The 20,607-nt window shown below is 41.8% G+C and overlaps 1 protein-coding gene across 1 annotated transcript in view; it reads left to right on the forward strand.

The window, feature by feature from the left end:
* LOC124590025 (facilitated trehalose transporter Tret1-like) overlaps positions 1-12,155 on the forward strand; it is a 31,605-nt gene extending 19,450 nt beyond the window's left edge. The window contains exon 3 of the mRNA XM_047131620.1: positions 11,814-12,155. Coding sequence (XP_046987576.1) covers positions 11,814-12,155 — 342 coding nt within the window. The remainder of the gene's footprint in view (positions 1-11,813) is intronic.
* Positions 12,156-20,607: the final 8,452 nt, after the last annotated feature.

The raw sequence follows: 20,607 nt of genomic DNA on the forward strand, positions 1-20,607 counted from the left end.
AGCACGGCTTTCCGTATTACCCTCCTGAACCCACCGATTCCATATTCTGCTAACAGTCATTGGATCTCGACCAACGCGAAAAGCAATGTCGCGATACGATAAACGGCAATCGCGATGGGCTACAATCCGACCTTTATCAAAGTCGGAAACGTAATGGTATAATCATTTGCATATCACAGCATCTTCTTCCTGTCGGTTAAATTTCGCATCTGTAGCACGACATCTTCGTGGTGTAGCAATTTTAATGGCCAGTGGTGTACTATCTCTTTCCTATGCAGACATCTACGACATCGATGAGTCTAGTACAACGCCTTGCGACCCACTAGTCAGCATCTTGGATACTACTATTACACTTGGACATAATGAAACGCTCTTAGCTGAATTTCAGCCTGAGGAAGTTTACAGACTTATTGGGGGTCGCCTTCTCAAAAGTCTCCCAGCCTTGATGGACTTCCCAAAGAATTTTATGTGCGCTTTTGGCCGCTGTAGGGTGCTACCTTTACGTCTCTTTTGAATGAAGTGTTACAGGGTGGAGTAAGTCCGACCTCATTCAGTGTGGGAAAAATCCCAAAACGCCCTGGACCGGCTCCCTAGGATAGCTTTCGCCCAATTACTTAGTTAAACTTTGATTATAAGACTGTGGCGAGGGTAGTTAATAGTAGGGTGTCGACTCTGATGGAGATGATTGTTGCCAAACATCAAAGCTGCGTACCTGGTCGTACATTTCTTACTCCTGTAATCGAGTGTAGTGACGTGGTTGCGGTTGCTGCTGTAACGTCCGTCCCTTGTGCCCTTACTTTCCTGGACTTTGATAAGGTGTTTGATCGTGTTAATCACGACTTTTTGCTTCGGATTCTGGAAGCTGTTGGTTTTACTGTTGACACACGGTTAGTGCTCTCAAATCTGTTCACGGGTATTTCAGCTTCGATGGTTGTTAATGGCCAACTGACGCCCCCGATAAATATCCGTCGGGGATTGCCTCAAGGAAGCCCGCTGTTAATGACTTTGTTTGTGTTGTCTCTGTAACCCCTACTTCGGATGCTAGCATCCCAGCTGAGAGGTTGGATGCTAGCTGTTCGCAGCATACTCGGATGACGTGATGGTTCTACTCCGAAATTCTGTGGAGGTATCTCGACTGAAGGCTGTAATCGATGATTATTGTCAGAGTTCAAGTGTACTACTTAATGAAGGCAAATTCAGGCTTCTCACTTTGCGAGGTTTTGGTGACGCCGTTGTCCCACGGGTTACTGTGGTGGATCAGCATACGTCTCTCGGTATCATCATTGATCGTTGTCCACTCAAAATGGCGACGCTCAACTGGAAGTATGTTACGGAAAATATTCAGGGAGCGATACTAGAGGATGAAAGGCGTTCTCTTACTCTGCTCCAGAAAGTCCGAATACTGGATACTTACATTTTACGCAAAGCTTATTACGTGGCCCAAGATTATCCGCTTCCCTCGATGATGGCGAAGAAACTACAGCAACTGTCTGGTCGTTTCTTATGGAAACGATATATCTTTCGCTATGAGGTGGTCACGAAGCCTCGTTCCTTTGGGGGGTTGGGCCCGGCTGAAATACGAAGGAAGACGCAGATGCTATATGTGCGACGTACTGTTTTGATGATAACTCAATAAACTCACACATTCAAGTCTCGTTTATTTCTCTGTGCCCGTCCTGCTAGTCTTGAACCCCCTACTGATGTTGGTCGCATAAATAAGAAGTTGAAACAGTTTCGTGACTTCTATCTCGCGGTGAGCTATTTAGGGGCTGACATTTTATGGAGACCCGTCCTCACCATGAAATTCCTATAGACTCGTTGGAAAGCAGTCCCTTGCCCGAACCTCGTTGAAAGAGGACCGCCTCAAACAAACTGGGCGTCAGTTTGGTGCAATATCAGTCTTTCGCGGCGCGTAACGTCCTCTTGGTATAAGGTAAGTAACTTGATGCAACGAACGAACGACTTTTCCCTATTGGGCTTAGCGACACCGATTTAAGTACTTATATGGATATAGTGTCTGTTCTTTGGGACATTCCCGTATGGTGTCTGTTCTTCCGAAAGAACAGTCACCATATCTATGTAAGTATATCGTTCTGGCAATATCGGCCATGACCTTCTTCTTCTGTGCAGATGCACACATATTCCCCGAATTCTTACGGGATTGGTAAGAATGTCTTCCACGAGTAATGAGTGTGTTGGGGTGGGACACTACGAATGTAGTGTGTGGATATACAAGGTGAGAATGTGGGTCTCGCGGGAGGCGTGCGCGAGATAGTCCCTGCAGTGGCGCTATCGTCTGTGCCCGCGGTGGCTCAGCTGGACAGAGCGTCTGCCATGTAAGCAGGAAATCCCGGGTTCGAGTTCCGGTCGGGGCACAGCTTTTCACCCGTCTCCGTTGATATATATCAACGCCCGTTAGCAGCTGAAGGTATTAATATAATTCTAATTTCGGATTTATGTAGTCGTTGTACGTCTACAGATACGATACGACATCGCTTTACTTTTGGGGGTCATATGGCAACTTGGTCTTGGATTAGGAGGCAAATGGCCTTCCTTACTCGATCTTTTGAGACGTTCTACACTACGGACATCATATTGCGACCAGATTCTTCTCTCTTTCCACTGCCGAAAACCCATACCGTTATGTGGTTAATGGGACACTTCGTTCATTATGTTGTAGAAGGCGAGGGGAAAGATTACATGAACTTCATGTAGTACATGATCACGGCCTACTGGACGTACTTACGAATGCCTCGATATCGAGACCTCTTCGCCAACATGTTGAATCTTGTTTTCCGTCGCCGAGGTGTTGATCAATTTCATTTTTCTGATGATAGGTGCTTTCCTTGTTATGCGTGTTTCCCATCTGATTTGCTTCGGTTTGTTCTCTCCTAGTTAACCTGCTTTCTTTGTTTAGTGTTTTGACTCAGTTTCACTCCAGTTCTATTGTAAAATGTGTGTAAATGAAGTACAGCCGGCCGGTGTGGCAGTGCGGTTCTAGACGCTATAGTCTGGAACCGAGCGACCGCTACGGTCGCAGGTTCGAATCCTGCATCGGGCATGGATGTGTGTGATGTCCTTAGGTTAGTTAGGTTTAATTAGTTCTAAGTTCTCGGCGACTGATGACCTCAGAAGTTAAGTCGCATAGCGCTCAGACCCATTTGAAGTACACACACATGAGAGTATACAATAATTGAAATTATATTGGAATTTTTCTTAGTGTGCTATTTAGAGTATAAACTGATTCGTTGTCTTTCGACTTCCACTATATATATATATATATATATATATATATATATATATATATATATATATATATATATATATATATATGGCAACTTGCATTAGGAGGCAATTGGCCTTCCTTATATAAACTAAATAAATATAAAAATTATAAAAAATTGTTTATACGTATCGTGAGAGGTTGGTGGTGGTTTTTCGGCTATGTTCTCGGATTTTTTCCTTCCTACGTTTACTATTGTTTTGTTATTATAACATTGCAGCTTATATTACGTGATGATTTCACTATGGTCTACTGAAATTTCGTGATAGTACCAAGTCACTCTGATAATAAAATAGAAAAAAGCAATATAGAAAAAAATGGTGAGACGACCGCTCGGGATAAGCGGGAAATCCAGCTTAGAGTCCCGGTCTGGCACAAATTTTCATTGCCGTCATTCCATTATACAGCTGATGGTTGTCCATATTCGCAATTGCAAATACATTTCATGTCCTTCACAACGGCTGTAGTCGGCGCATCTTATATGCATGTCCAAAGGAACATTGCATTGTAATTTGACATAACGCTGGCGCTGCATTTGGGTGGTCTAACACTGGGATGCTGTTTTTCGATAGAAACCGCTTAACAGAGCAAGAAGTATGAGGCGATGCGTTTCTTGAAGCAGAACCCAAAATTTATTATTCAACAATTTCTTATTCAACAGTTCGGGTATTTTTTTCTTATTGCCTAGTAGAGTTGAACAAGAACGTCAAGGTGGTAATGCTGATTAATACTTTAGGAGTCCAGTGAAGATACGTAGTTCCTGAATTTGCAAGAAAGAATGGTTATCATCGCTTCGATTCTTTATTTGCTCATTCGAGCTCTTCTCGCTCTCGCTGAAGTTGGGTGCTTCCAGAGCATGGATTGGCTCTTAATTTTTGATCATAATGGAAAAACTAAGATTGGTCACAAGTTATTACTCTTTCCAAGAAATTACGATCATTTTCAACTTTATTCAAAGTGTAAGTACAAACGTTTTCATAAGCTCCATTTTGTTCGATGTTGAGAACTCACTTTCCTCACGTGAAATTTGTTATGTAATATTTGCCTTAAACATTCTCCGTCAATTTCTACAGTTTCAGTAAACAATCTAATACTCAAACGATGGTCAGATCGAATCAGATTATCTGCTTTTCCGATGTATGTGTTCGACTGGAGGCACATGACAACATGTCAACGATCTGTAGAGGATCCTGGGTTACAGCAATGTCATGTGGGTGAGCTATATCCTATTGGAAAACACCCCCTGGACTGCTGTTCATGAATGGCAGGACAACAGCTCGAATCATCAGACTGACGTATAAATTTACAGTCAAGGTGTGTGGAACAGTCATGAGGGTGCTCCTGCTGTCATACGAAATCGCGCTACAACTATAACTCCAGGTGTAGGTCCTCAGCTGGCCTCCTTGTAACTCACACACGGCCATCAGTGGCACAGAGCCAGAACCAGCTTTCATCAGAAAACACAACAGTCCTCCAACCTGCCCTCCAATGAGCTCTCGCTTGACACCACTGAAGTCGTAAATTGGGGTGGTTTGGGGTCAGTAGAATGCACGCTACAAGGTGTCTGACTAGGAGCTGGCCTTTAAGTAACCAGTTCGTGACAATTTGTTGTGTCACTGTGGCTCCAACTGCTGATCAGATTGCTGCTGTAGATGTAGTACGTTGCGCCAGAACCATATTCCCAACTCTTGGTAGTGCCACGTGGCCGTCCGGGACCCTGTCTTCTTGCAACCATTCATTCTCGTGACCACCGCTGCCTGCAGTCATGTACAATGACTACAGTCCTGCCGAGTCTGTTTGCAATATCGCAGAATGTATACCCAGCTTCTCGTAGCCCTATTACAGGACCTCGTTAAAACTCGGTGAGGTGTTGATACTGGCGTCTTTGTAGCCTTAAAAGCATTCTTGACTAACCTCAACTCATAACGTCCAACCTCAAAGGTTACTAACATCCACGAGCGTTAGAGCGTGTATTTATACCAAATCTGATTTGCATCCTCATTGTGGCGCTAAAAGTTCCACTTCTATGTGACTGGCGCGAAATCTGAATAGACATCATCCTTCAGATGTAGGAACACGCCCGCCAACTTTCATTTATATAGCACAACTCCTTGGCGTTGCAATTTTTTTTCCGTCGGTGCACTTTCAGAGAAGACCCCCTGACACATTTGCACCCAATGATGAAAAGTTATGAGATGAGACTGGATATGACGTTGGTTGTCTGATGCGGAATCGCGCGTGATGCATTTACCTCCTAACAGACTTGGTAGAAATGGACTGGTGGCGCTCCACGTTCAAGTCAGCGACGATTTGAATCACAGTAGACTGCCTGCACTCAGAATGGCTTTGCGGAGCTGACCTGCCGTCTGTTCGTCGGATACTTGAGTTCGTCCCGTGCGGCGGTTTAAGAGAGTGTAAACACTTGAAAAAGCAGGAATTTATATGATTCCGTGTAGCTGTGGGGAGGTGTACTTCGATAGTACAAAAAGGACGGTCAAAGACGGCTAGAAGCGCACAACTACAACTTGTGGAAGGGGAGAGATTGACAGGTCAACTGTTTTGGGACATACTTTGCAGGCAGGAGACCAGTACGTTCATTTTGATAGGACTCAAGTACAGGCAACCACAAGCGCATACCATGAAAAGTTACATAGCGAGGCGATAGAGATTGTTAAACACCCCAGGAATTTCAATAGGGAGGGAGATAGCCTGAAATTGAACGACGTCTGGATCCCAATGATGAAGAAGATCTTTTTCAGGCCTCCGACATAGGGTGGTAGCATCAGCGGACGACGGCAACCGATAACGGTTAGTTGCCCAGATATTCAAAACGTGTGACGACACATCACTGCGCGGATGCTCGCGTAAATGGAATTTCGCTGCAACCGGTAGAGATCAGGGTGTGGATCGGGCTCTCAAAGAAGCTACGACCTCCGTTGAAAATGTTCTCTGCAGTTGGAGACGAAGTGTACAGTTTTAACGTGAAATACATCCGACCACGGTATAACAACCGGGAATATTTTATTAACTGTGTCATTTCCGGCCTTGAAAGGTGTATTTTACAAACATTGTCTGCGACTTTGAGTATCCATCCTAGACACTGTTCACCTCGGAAAACCGAATTTTTATAGAATCTACCGTATGCTATGATCCATGCGGAACCGGTTATCATCTTACGTTCAGAGTTGATTAGTACTAGACGTGCTGGTTTGTTAATTACAAACTTGTCCGTTACTACAGCCCATTTATCATGTCTGCACTCGCACCATATCCCGCATATAACATTCATGCGTCAAACAAGGCTCATCTACAAATGGGACTGCCCCTCCGGTGAATTTTGGCCACTCAGCTTTTATTAGATATTAAAATTTCTCGTAAGATTCACTTCTGAATGACACCGTTAAGTATCCATGTCAGACTGGTACATCACAGTCAATAATTAATTAAAATCTAATTGATAAAAGAAAAAGAAAATTAACAGACCTCAAAGAACTGCTCCATCAAAACTTATCCAAAAGATTACCTTCTGTCTCAGCCTCATTAACTGTAGATTACAAACATGGGCAGCAACGTACAGAAACGAGAGTTCCTGAAATCACACGATAACACTGAGGGGAAAAGAAAATTACATAGTTTTACATGGGATCTATGTCTGGTATGAAAGGGGCTGATTCCAGACACGAGATATTAAAATCTAAAAACAGAATTTCGTTGTCAGAGTGATTCAAAATGCGCTTAACAGAAGTTGGACTATCTGCAGTTACGTCGAAACCATTCTTGCTCCACTATGGAAGTAAAATGTGTCGCGTCCCAGTTTCGTACACCAGTTTCACCTAAAAGAGTAACGAGAGCTTAGAAAATGTGCCAAATTTATTGCAATACAAAGACAACAAATGGAAAATATGTGGTGACTTCAAAAGTAATTGCTATAGCCTGAAAGACTTTCAGTTTCCACAAAAGTTAAAGCGTCTAGTACAGATGTGTTTAGAGGAAAGATATTGCAGAGTCAAGATCATTTCAGTAATGTCAGAGTATTCTGAAAACGGAACTGACCTTCAACAAGGAGACACATTATCCCCAATACTGTTTAAATTAATTTTAAAAAGGATAGTCAGAGACACCAAAAATTAAACTCAGCTGGAATGAGATAGTAATAACACAAGATATCAGCTTGCACATGCTGACGAAGTTGTTCTAATAAGTGATAGCAAAGAGAATTTGCAGCTCATGATACGTCCTTGCAGAAATATTGCAAGACGACAAATTAATGAAAATTAACGTGGAGAGAACTGAGTACACGGTCGTGTCCAATGCACCAAATGATGTTATCCCATTGACGAATTCACTTTTAAAAGAATAGACATATTTAAATGTTTGGGAAGCATTTCTAGCGAACAGAGGTTTAAAATGACCCTAAATTCAAAAAAGGCCATGTAGCTGATAGTTTCAGTACCGCTACTGGTATGTTATTTATAGTGACACTGCAGTCACCTTCTGACTTACTGTTCATAGGTTTTTCCCTACCCCTCTGAAATCACAACACACTTATCCTAAATGTTTGGACAACATGGTTGTGGAGAAACAGGGATTGCTAAAAATTGACTCAGTATTAAGAAAACAGTCTTAATCGTGATTTTTTATCGGTAGAGGTGACGCCACCAGCAGTCGAACATATGTTCGCCCTGAAGATGGCCCCTGCGATGGGCTGAAACCGGTCGGCAGTAAATAAATAAAAAATCGCGATTAAGACTGTTTTCTTAATACTGAGTACACTTATCTTAGGTTAAAATGGTGTGAAATCCAAGATGGCCAACTTGTGCTAAGTGAAAATGGGGAGAAATTCAATAATGCATGAGCACACTTTGCCCTAAGCTAAAATGGTGATATGAAGTGACAAGACGAATTTTGACTCTCAGAAACTTCACAAAAAAGAAAGATATGTTACGAGTGGTTGACAGCCTAGTTGTGCATTGCATTTCGACAAGGAAACATTTCCAACACTGGCAGAGTGCTAGGAGAAAGCTGGGAGGCCACCTAACTACAGCACTAGAGAAGCAAGACCTACGAGGTGCATTCAAGTTCTAAGGCCTCCGATTTTTTTTCTAATTAACTACTCACCCGAAATCGATGAAACTGGCGTTACTTCTCGACGTAATCGCCCTGCAGACGCACACTTTTTTCACAACGCTGACGCCATGGTTCCATGGCAGCGGCGAAGGCTTCTTTAGGTGTCTGTTTTGACCTCTGGAAAATCACTGAGGCAATAGCAGCACAGCTGGTGAATGTGCGGCCACAGAGAGTGTCTTTCATTGTCGGAAAAAGCCAAAAGTCACTAGGAGACGGGTCAGGTGAGTAGGGAGCATGAGGAATCACTTCAAAGTTGTTATCACAAAGAAACTGTTGCGTAACGTTAGCTCGATGTGCGGGTGTGTTGTCTTGGTGAAACAGCACACGTGCAGCCCTTCCCGGACGTTTTTTTTGCAGTGCAGGAAGGAATTTGTTCTTCAAAACATTTTCGTGGGATGCACCTGTTACCGTAGTGCCCTTTGGAACGCACTGGGTAAGGATTACGCCCTCGCTGTCCCAGAACATGGACACCATCATTTTTTCAGCACTGGCGGATACCCGAAATTTTTTTGGTGGCGGTGAATCTGTGTGCTTCCATTGAGCTGACTGGCGCTTTGTTTCTGGATTGAAAAATGGCATCCACGTCTCATCCATTGTCACAACCGACGAAAAGAAAGTCCCATTCATGCTGTCGTTGCACGTCAACATTGCTTGGCAGCATGCCACACAGGCAGCCATGTGGTCGTCCATCAGCATTCGTAGCACCCACCTGGATGACACTTTTCGCATTTTCAGGTCGTCATGCAGGATTGTGTGCACAGAACCCACAGAAATGCCAACTCTGGAGGCGATCTGTTCAACAGTCATTCGGCGATCCCCCAAAACAAATCTCTCCATTTTCTCGATCATGTCGTCAGACCGGCTTATGCAAGCCTGAGGTTGTTTCGGTTTGTTGTCACACGATGTTCTGCCTTCATTAAACTGTCGCACCCATGAACGCACTTTCGACACATCCATAACTCCATCACCACATGTCTCCTTCAACTGTTGATGAATTTCAATTGGTTTTACACCACACAAATTCAGAAAACGAATGATTGTACGCTGTTCAAGTAAGGAAAACGTCGCCATTTTAAGTATTTAAAACAGTTATCATTCTCGCCGCTGTCGGTAAAATTCCATCTGCCGTACGGTGCTGCCATCTCTGGGACGTATTGCCAATTAAAGCGGCCTCATTTTAAAACAATGCGCATGTTTCTATCTCTTTCCAGTCCGGAGAAAAAAAATCGGAGGCCTTAGAACTTGAATGCACCTCATACATATCGAACAGCAGTGCGAGGTCAGCACAGGCTGCATATTACAGGAGCATTGTGTGAGCTACACCTTGCAAGAGGCCAGCACAAGCTGCATCTCTATACCTACCAGGATGTAAGAAAAAGCCACATCTGGTGAAAGGAGCCGAGAGAACTTGGGAATTTTAGCTTTGCCTTGTATTTTCCAGTATAATAATATTGTTAAGGCATTTCGCATCTTCTTAACTGTACATTGCCAACATTTCTCATACACATTCTAGCTGTGTTTGCCTGTACTGAACGTAGTTATACACGTTTAAGTAATTATTCTTCCCATTCTCCATACGTGAATAGAACGAAAAGAAGCACTAATAACTGGCCCAATTGAAAGATTACGTTGCTATAGACCTCACTATGGTTCGCAGAGAATACATGTAGATTTAGATGTAAATAGCCGGAAAGATAATTTATCGTTATTTAAAAATGACTAAAGGCCAAAATTCTGTAACTGCACCAAAAGTAAACTAATAACCTGACACTTATAGGCGGATATGGAGTCATTTCATGCAATAGTATTCATCAAATATTTGCTTCTTACTTGTTGTAATGTTTGAGATACTAGCTCACACAAAACAGTGACGACTAAACTCCACCAAAGACCGAACATATTTCTTTGTTTATAAGCCTGCGACGCCAGCAAGTTTTCGAAGATATTAGTAAAATAACGCCAGTTCGAAGTCTGACATAATTTAAGCCTTCTAGAGAACAAACCATTACGCCAGGAATCATTGAAAGCATGTAAAGCAACCCTGTTAACCGTTATGAAAGAAAAAATCTTGCCAACACAGAGGATAATTTCAAGAAGAATAAAACACGAAGAAAATGTTAAATTACATTAAAATCAACGATGTTTTACTGCTCCTCTAGGTCAATGGCTCCCAGCCTATTGATAATAACCCTCTAAGGCGTAAAATTAAATTTTATTAGTGGTAAAAACAAATGGGTTCACTTTTAAGATCATTAATATTATTACTACTTTGTAACACTCTAATACTAATTACATAAGTTATTAGTAATTAATTTTTTACTTCAAATTCTAGCAATGTTTTTTGTGCCGTAAGACAGAGTGGCGGGGATTACAGCTTGTGAAATGAATGGAAGAACATCTTATTCACTTATTCGCTCCACTAATCATACCATTTGAACCATTGAGAAATAGATATCAAATGTGCTGAAATATCTCATTAAAATTCTTTCTCTGAGTTGTAGGTAGTTCTTGCAATGGACGAGACATTTCTTCATAACCCACGTTGCAATGATAAAGAACTACTGACAACACAATACAGCAGTAACTAAGTAATGATATTATGCTGCTACAGGGTCTAAACAGAATTATTATAATTATTGTTGTAAGTGATAATAGTCAGAAACAAAGCATTGGCAACCTGAAGAAATACAAGTTTCTGACAGATCAGCAGGAACGAGTCAGGCAATTAAGTGATTTACAAACAGTAAGTTACTGTTGCTAGTTGTCTGAGTGATACAGAGGTAGTCTACCCTCAGTATGGACAGTTAGCTATCTTTTCTGATGACAAATTTCAGGTGCACTCGCGATACACTGAGAACTGCTTCATCATTGTATAACAACAAGTTGTTAGAAATAAGCAGCATCAGTTGTCTCAATGGGCCTTCAGTTTGTGATTTAATAAAACACAAGCGAAAACTAAATACTGTTTATCATTGATCATCTTAAAAACAAAAATCTTCAAGGAAAATCTTTGTTGGTTTTTCTTTTAATTTAGCTAGGCGCTGACGTTGAAGATGGTAGAAGGAAGTCGAGAAAGGGGGGGAAAGGGACAGCTAACAACTGATTGCCTTCGATGGTAATGTTATCAACAATGCTGGGAGTCACTGCCCTAGATGGATTGCGTATATCAAACGATGGGAACATTTTTGCGAATTTGGGATGGATGAAACCCCAGATATGGGATAACATGGTTTTTCATCCTAGCTGGAGAATTTCGACTGTACCACTAAAAAACTTAGAATATTGTGAAACCTTTAAACCTACAGTGATGATTCAATAGTCGCATTTCATTATTCCTAGTAGAGTTTATTGTTGTCACAACTGAAAAAAGTTTCTAATCTAAAAGATGTGTATGTTGTTCCAGTTTTCCTACGATATTGGCGCGGGAGCGGTGCTATATCCGTTAATCGGCGAGATATACCATTTGTCCGTCAAAGCAGTGGCCACATCCATCAACACCACCATCGTGTCACTGTACGGCTTCTTCCTGAAGAAGATGTTCCAGGTGGTGTCGGACAGCGTGGGCGCCTATTGGTCCTTCTGGGGCTTCGCCGTGCTCAACCTGTGCGCTACACTGTACACGTATTTTCTGATGCCTGAGACCAAGGGCAAAACTTTCGCACAGATTAATGAAGAAATGGACGCTCGTGTCAACAGGCGAACTGCCAGAGTTCCCACTCGTACTGAGAAGTCAGCTCTCGGATGAGAGTGAATCCGTGTCACCTGTGAAAACCCACATTGTTGACAATATGCTCCCTACATTAGAGAGATTAGCGTAAAGTTGTTTACAGGTCTGGTACGTCGTTCACAAGAAACTAAAGGCTGATTAAAAGTTAGTCTATCAGTCGTATATTTATTTTGAATTCTGTGCTTCGACACCAGATCTTTTTGTAGCTTTTTCCTTCCACACTTTCTGTTGTCGCAGGCATTCATCTTCAGAAGTATTCGTTAAGTCAACACGTCTGTCTCGTTAAGAGCTATTTGCAGTTAATTTATTTGTTTGAAAACGAGATCCTATCTCCGTGATGCAATTGCTTAACTTTTAGTTCCATGGTTCCTACCTATACTTTAAGAAAAAAAAAAAACAATCCCTCACCTCATCAGGATTGGACGGAAGAAGATAGATATGATGTATATGTAAAAACAATGAAATGAATAATATTTCAGAAAAACTGGGTGATTTATTCAACAGAAAGGGCTTCGCAAATTGAACAAGACAATAACTCGTTCTTCCACCTCTGGCCCTTGTCAAAATCTCGAGCTGTCTGGAGGGCCCTGCCCACTATGCTCCAAACGTTCTCACTTTGAGCCAAGATACGGTTTAGAAAACACGAAGACACGCAGAAGAAACTCTCGCAGTGTGGGAACGTGCATTATCTTGCTGAAATGTAAGCCCAGGACGGGTTGCCATGAAGGCCATGAAAGGCGTAAGGGTGTTGCAAATGACGACCAAAGGGTCCTGATATGTAATGAAATACCGTTCTAGAACATCATTCCTGGCTGTTGAGCTGTGTGATGAGAGGCAGTCAGGTTGGTATCCCACCACTGTAAGGGCGTCTCCGGACACATCTTCGCTCATCACTGAAGATACTTCTACTCCAGCGAGTGAGATTCCCGGCTGAAGATGCGTCTAGTGAGGCCATGGACAGAGGAGAGATACCATCCTGTCTGTCTCCGACCATACTGCCTGATAATCAAGAGTGAAAGTCTGATGTGACAATTCATTTCACAGAAAGACTCATTTGGCTGTCATCTGCGGCAACCTTGTAGCACCGTGGTACGCCACGATATTTTATGCCCTGTTTTGTTGGCCCTTCATGGCAGGCCTTCCTGGGCTTCCATTTCAACAAGACAATGTACACCCCACACAGCTAGAGCTTCTACTGGGTGTCTGGTGGTTGTCAGACCCCATCTTGACCAGCAATGGCACCGGATCTCTCCCTAAGTGAGAACGTTTGGAACATAATGGACAGGGCCCTCCAACCAGCTCGGTATTTTGATGTTTTAGCGCATCAATTGGACAGAATTTGGCACGTTCTCCCTCAGGAGGACATCCAACAACTCGCTCAATCAATGCCAATCCGAATAACTGCTTGAATAAGGGCCAAAGGAGGACGGATGCATTCTTGACTTGCTCAGTTTGTAAAGCTCTTTCTCTTGAATAATTCATCCAATTTTCTTGAAATTGATATCATTTGATTGTCTGCACACATACATCATATCTACCGATTTTCGTTCATTCGATTTTTTTTCCTTTCAGTGTATATTTACGTCAAATATATGAGGAAAAAAAGTACTTGTTACTAGTGTAATTTGTATTTGAATATCTATGAAAGTACATCCTTAAATATACGCAAGAAATGATAGCCTTTTATTCGTCAGTTAAATTCGAGAACATTTTGTTTCGTCATTGACTTTAGCTTGAACATTTAAATGTTGTTGGGTGATGTCATCTCTTTTTTTATTTCAACAATTGCTCTCCGCAGAGATGTGCGATATTCCTACGTGCATTCGCTCACGCCAGACGTAGAATTTGTTTTTTATGCGCAGAGTCCCTCCGTAACACCAAAACATTCTACTGCAGGACCCGCCACGGCGTGCCAAGATCCACGCGGAGAGCGTGTGCGGACCTCGGCTTTGCTCGGCCCTTCTCGGAAGTACTCGGTATAGAGCGACACATCGCTTTAACATCGCGCTGCGGCATTTTGCGGTTGGCACAATTCTGTTAAGTGCGGAAGAATCGTAGTGTCAGCGCCATTTGCACTTCGCTATTTATTCGTGGTACTGAGGACGTTCGCAGTTCCAGTGGCTATTTGCGCAGAAAAGGCAGCTAGCGATCTGTCGTCAGAGGTCTTTAAAGGTGAACAGGAATGATACAAGAGAGGGACGAGGATTCTGGATGTATATCATGCATTCCATAATCAGCAGGTACCGCAAATTTGCTACGAAACAATACCATGCAGAAAGAATTTAAAGATTTAGCTGGCACTGAAAGAGCCAAACATTACAACGATCAACAGACCGGATTCATTGTTCTCTACGTCACAAAGAAATTTGTGCTGAATTTGCACACTTGGAACCTGTGAAGAATTCGTTGGCTAGTACGAATGGCAAAATTTTTGAAGCCACACTGTCAGTGTGTTTATTCCACTGTCAGTTGCAACAACTGAACAAAAAGTTGCAGACAACATATTTCAGAAAAGTAAGTTGCTCAAGCGAAGGGGCATGCTTGGAACGATTCTTCGATTTAAAACTCGCTGTTGTTCAATCTATGAAGGAAAAAAGGGTACAGGAACGAACATCCAGAATGGATTTTAAGTGGACTTGACAGCACACTGGTCTCTGTAGGATATTGCAAGGAGACAAATAACTTGTTTCTGATTTTTTGGGGATGAATTTAAAGAGGAAATCGCGTTGTAGAAGGGACATATTCTGACTAACACGACCAGTTTCATAAGCTCACTGGCATTAAACAAAACGCAAAGTTTGAAGAATTCTATGGCCTTGAAAGAATTACAAGTTTAGTTTCCTACACTTTTTGAGGACACTGCCAATTTTACATCTGTTTTCGAGCTATTTTCGAGACCATTTTCCACATCAACTTAAACCGTCCCTGTGCATGCGCATATCTAACTGACTCATCTGCAAGGTAGTTCCCATTTTATAGACAAATCCTATTAACGGTAACAATGTCGACAACGTCTACATTTCTTTCTTCCCAACAATGTGTTTGACAGACATTTTTTCGGTTCTGAAGCTAAATCAGTCAAGATTACGTGGCAACCTGAATGCGAAAATCTGTGAAATTATTTACGTCTGTCATCATGCTGACAATTTGTTGTAGATAAAAATTGCAGGCCCTCAGTGTGCCAAAAATAATTAAATAATAGTGCAGATTTGTTTCGTTTTTTATCTAAGTTATTGAGAAATGTGAAATATAAAACCAAGGCTTACACATTGCGACTGCATTGATATTTAAGTGCGGCGCATTCGCAGGTGGCCCCTATTCACGTCCAGACAGCGTGCCATGGCGGTGGGCGAAACGTGTCAGCCGGGCTAAGCTCTATAACACTTGTGCCAGGGCACAGCCCGTGAGCGCAATTCTTGCCACCCCTGCTCTACACTATAGAGAAAATCTGTACACAAAATACGTTTGGGAATCACGAAAATACTGTTTTCCTTTTTAGAGTTTAAATATTTTGCAAATTATGTGTCTCGACTGAACATAGGAATTAATTATGGCAGTAACATAAGTAAATATCCGAATTGTTCAAGGAGGAGAAGTCAAGAGGTGTCAGACAGTCATATTCTTGTATGCAGGACACTGATACGTGTAGAAATGCTGTGTGTGCATATTGAATGACTAAGGTCAACCAACTAAATAATGTCCTTTACGTCATCCACTCACTACACTTTCAGATGAGATATGACGTCTGAACATTACACCAGTATCACGCAGTTTAGTGAAAACGCAAATAAACTCTCTTGAATCCTGTAGTCTGTACTTAGGAGATCGTCTACTGTATTCTCTACAGGGAGCAGCAACAGCGTTTCCTTTACACCATGTCGGCACTTTCGCATTTGTTAATACGTGCGGCAAGTTTAAGCGATATAGCAGAATGGCACAACAAATCACAATCAAGAATTCAGTTATGTAAACACAAGCAAACTTTATAGCTTTAACTTCAAAACAGAAATGCCATCGAGTAATAAACCCATAGCGACTGGAGTACCAACACCTGAAATGAAAACTTATGTCTGTAACCTGCCGTATCCCTGGAACCTATAAAAATTGTACGCATGTCATGTTGTCGTTGCTGTTGTTATAATCTTCAGTCCGAAGATTGATTTAATGCACCTTTCCATGCTACTCTGTCCTACGCCAGCCTCTCCATCTCTGAATAACTACAGCAACTTACGTCCTTCTGAATCTGCTTATTGTATTCATCTCTTGTTCTCTGTCAACAATTTTTGTCCCCACACACTTTCCTATAATACCCATGTTATACGTAATTACTATAATTAGTCTGTAAATAAAATTAAAATATATTTATGATCCACCTAAAGGACAATACAGTGAAACATCTTCCAAAATACTTTCTATTCCTTCGGAAGCAAGTTCGGTACATGTCCGTGGAAGAATTGAATACTTTTGTTGTTCCTTCATGGTTGGTAAACTTGATTATTCCGAAGATTGTATGATAAAATTTCAACAACGTACACCATGTGGTTCATTGTTGACAGCCGTCAGAATTCGTCAGTGTTTCGATTGCGATTGAAAATGGAGAAAATCGAGTTTCGTCCTGTTATTAAACATATTCATCTGAAGGGTTGGACTGCCACACAAATCAAAACACAACTGGATGAAGTTCACGCGCACTCTGCACCATCATTCAAGACCATTTACTTTGGATGTACTTTGGATCAATGAATTTATACGTGGTCGGACAAGCACCGAAGACGAAGCGCGCCCCGGTCCTCCAATTGAGGTCAGCGCAAAGGAAACCATTGAAATAATCCCTGACATGGAACGCAAGACCGTCAAATAAAAATTCGTGAGATTGCTTAAGGCGCGTTTACACTGAGTTCGCAACATTGTTCACAATATTGTTCACAACATTCTTCGTGGCTAATAATGGACTACCGATGTTCGCAACATGTTGGCAACATGTTTGCAACACAAAATCAATGTTCCAAGGCTACGTCGGTAGAGGTCAAAGAAACATTGTTCGTGGCCTGCTACCACTAAATTCCGCTACGCAGCGCTAGTGTTCGTTTGCTCTGAGTGAGTGTTTTGGTGGTTGTTTTGCTGTGAGTCTAGTGGTGCGTTTATTTTATGTCCCTTAATTTTTATTTGAAATGGAGTGGTCACGAGACAAAATTTTCCAATTGATATCGCTCTATGAGGCAGAGGGTTGCTTGTGGAATGTACGTTGCGCAGGTTACAAAAATGCTAAAAGCAAACATGATTCATTACAAAAGGTTGCTGCGGCGCTTGGCACCAGCAGCAGTGACGTGGACAAAAAAATTAAATCTCTCTTGTCTCAGTAACGACGAGAGAAAAGAAAAATAGAGGAAAGTAAAAATTCTGATGCGTTACTGACACACTTTACGAAAGAAGTGGTTTGGATTTAAATATCTACGTTTCCTGGATGATATGGAACTATTTGATATATGGCTGGATTTGATAGGAGTCTCCTAATGCCAGAAAACGAAGAGTAACAGCAAGTCTTTGGTTCACAGGGATTGCTTTTCTGAAATTTGTGTCTTTCTTTGAAACAACTGGTCCTATAATATTCAACAACATTTCAAAATCTGACGGCGACATCCTAATGAAGTTACGAAGGCCAGAACAGTCTTCCAAATTCAGCTCACAAAGCATGTCGTTCCCGCCACGTCTTCTATAGTATGTTTTGGTCCACCAACGACAACTACGTCGTTTTCTTCGCCTGTTCGTTTCGTTAAGTATTATTAATGCAGCACCAAATGTCATTAATTCTTCCTCTTCACTTTACATAGCGTATCTCTTGATGTGAATACACAATGTAACCTATCAGTTCGCCGCAGCAGACTATGCGAATACGTAGAGATGTTGGTCGCTAGTGTAAATGGGAATGCGAACAACGAACAATGTTGCCAACATGTTGAGGGAACAAGTTGCACACAATGTTCCGAACAAAAACATGTTCTGAGCTCAATGTAAACGCGCCTTTAGGCTGTAGGCATCTCATCTGAGTGCATAATACCCTGCACAGAGACTTGACTATGAAGAAGCTGTATGTGAGATGGGTGTCGCAACTACTCACAGTCCACCAAGTACGCAGCCGGCACAACGTTTTAAAACAATGTCCAGCAATGTTTAATGGCCAATTCATGCAGTCTGAAAACAGCACATTATAATCCTGTCGCAACTTCTTTTTTTAGTCTAATTATTCTATCAAATGTAATGCAAATCGAGTCAAGGTTACTGCACCAAAGTTAGTTTTGAACCCTGACAGAAGAAGTTACTCATAGAACTCTCAAAATTTAGTTGCTTCCAAAAGTTTTACGTTTAACTAATTAATACTGGTGGCCAAGTATACACTAGGTTTGTCCATATGGTGATCATAGCGAGACGTGTTATGCATTAAGTTTCGATAGGGTGGCGTAAATTCGCATTAACATTTTATATTCGCACAGGCCAGTGAACATACTAAAGAAATGACGTCCAGAAGTACACAATACCTAACAGAAGAACATAGTCGTGATGACTCAGTGCTGTACAGGCAAATCTTAAAATCAGTTCTTCCCGGGTTCGATTCCCGGCTGGGTCAGGGATTTTCTCTGCCTCGTGATGACTGGGTGTTGTGTGATGTCCTTAGGTTAATTAGGTTTAAGTAGTTCTAAGTTCTAGGGGACTGATGACCATAGATGTTAATCCCCATAGTGCTCAGAGCCATTTGAACCATTAAAATCAGTTCGGTAAGTATCAGAGTGCATTCTTGCAGCTGCCGGTAGACCGAAAAACTCACAGTAACATCTGCAGTACGTTCTATTGCCCATTCAGAACACGAAATCCTTTAATCCTCCTCACACCACATATACAAAAATCACCTTTTGTGACACTCTGTGATTCACTGCACCCTTCAGAATATTACAACACGAGACAGAAACTAATGAATTCTCACAAACAAATATTCACTATCTTACTAGAAAATTTATGTCATACAACACATGGAGTCTGCATTAAGAAACAAGACAGTCAAGTGGAGCGCCTAAGAGAATCAGTTTTAGAGGAACGAGGCCTACTTTGTTACCTTATCTTCTTCATACTTGTGAAAGAAAAGTACAACAGTGACGTCAGTATTCGACGATAGTTCTCGCTGACGGTGACAGAACTAAAATGTGAAACATTTGCGAAATACGCGTTATGCTTCTGCAGTAAAGAATTGTCGCGCCATACGATTTTGTGACCAGCAGGCTTGGACCTGCACACAAATTTAAAAACAAAAGCATCTTCGCAAGGTGCTTCAATCTACGACGCCATATGCATTTAGTCATTCATAGCTCGTCTCAAAAGATAACGACATACATATGCACACAACACCGTAATCACAAGAAAAAAAGTTCTTACACATTTTACACAAATTGAATTCAATGCTAATCACTAATAAAATTTATGGGTACGGAGCATCTAACTACTTTACTTACATACAAATGCAAATTACACACAATAAAGAAAAATCCGCGATAACCCTACTGTAGAAAAACTTTTAAGTTTGAAAAGTACTTTCTGCTGAATACGTAGTCAAGCTTGTTGACTGCTATCAGAAGCCCTTCTCATCTTAGTCATTTACAGTCCTCCGTTTTGCAGATCTCTCTGTGGACCTTGCATGACATCTCTTGAACGTGGTCTCGCCCCATAATGTCTGGATCTTTGGTTTCACCAATTGTTTCTTTGATTTTCAGGCCGGCCGATGTTGGTATTTTCCTCGAAATTGCCATACATCCATTGAATGTCTCGCGAGTTACTATATGGATTTCGCCAGGATGCAGAACTCATTATCTTGTCTTCTCGTACATAGTCATCGAGATCTGTTAAAACTAGCTTATAGGCTTCCAGGTCGCTCTTCTCAACATAGAGGAGCGATATTTTGTGTTCACTTGGCATAGTATTAATTATGAGTCGAATCAGCTCGCCATTACTGCACGGATGATCGAGATGCTGATTCCGTATTAAAATCTCCTAAGGATACTGCAGATACCGGAAGCGTGTGGCTCTAGTGGAGGGGCCTTTATGATAGTCATACCTAGTTCATTCGACAGTCGACCAGTATAATTTCTGATTTCGGATTCGAATTCCGCAAATGTTGTGCTGTGTCTGGTGACTGCGAAAAGTTTCACGATAACTAACCAATCACTCATATGACTACTCATAAACTCTAGTTTTGTTTGGACTGGCCAAGAATAGGCAGACTGTCCTTAAATTGCTCTATCCAAATCTTAAAATGCAGGTGTAGGTGAGAAATTTCCTTGATGGAAATAAATGTTTATCGCCAAAGACCTGTTCGTTGACAGACGCGGACATCGATGACAGACACATTTACATCGGAATAGTCCTCCCTCTTAGATAGTCCGCCCCTTTAGCTGAGAGGTCAGCGCATATGACTGCCATGACT

This window comes from Schistocerca americana, chromosome 1 (assembly GCF_021461395.2).
Source record: "Schistocerca americana isolate TAMUIC-IGC-003095 chromosome 1, iqSchAmer2.1, whole genome shotgun sequence".
In the NCBI taxonomy this organism is placed as follows: domain Eukaryota; kingdom Metazoa; phylum Arthropoda; class Insecta; order Orthoptera; family Acrididae; genus Schistocerca; species Schistocerca americana.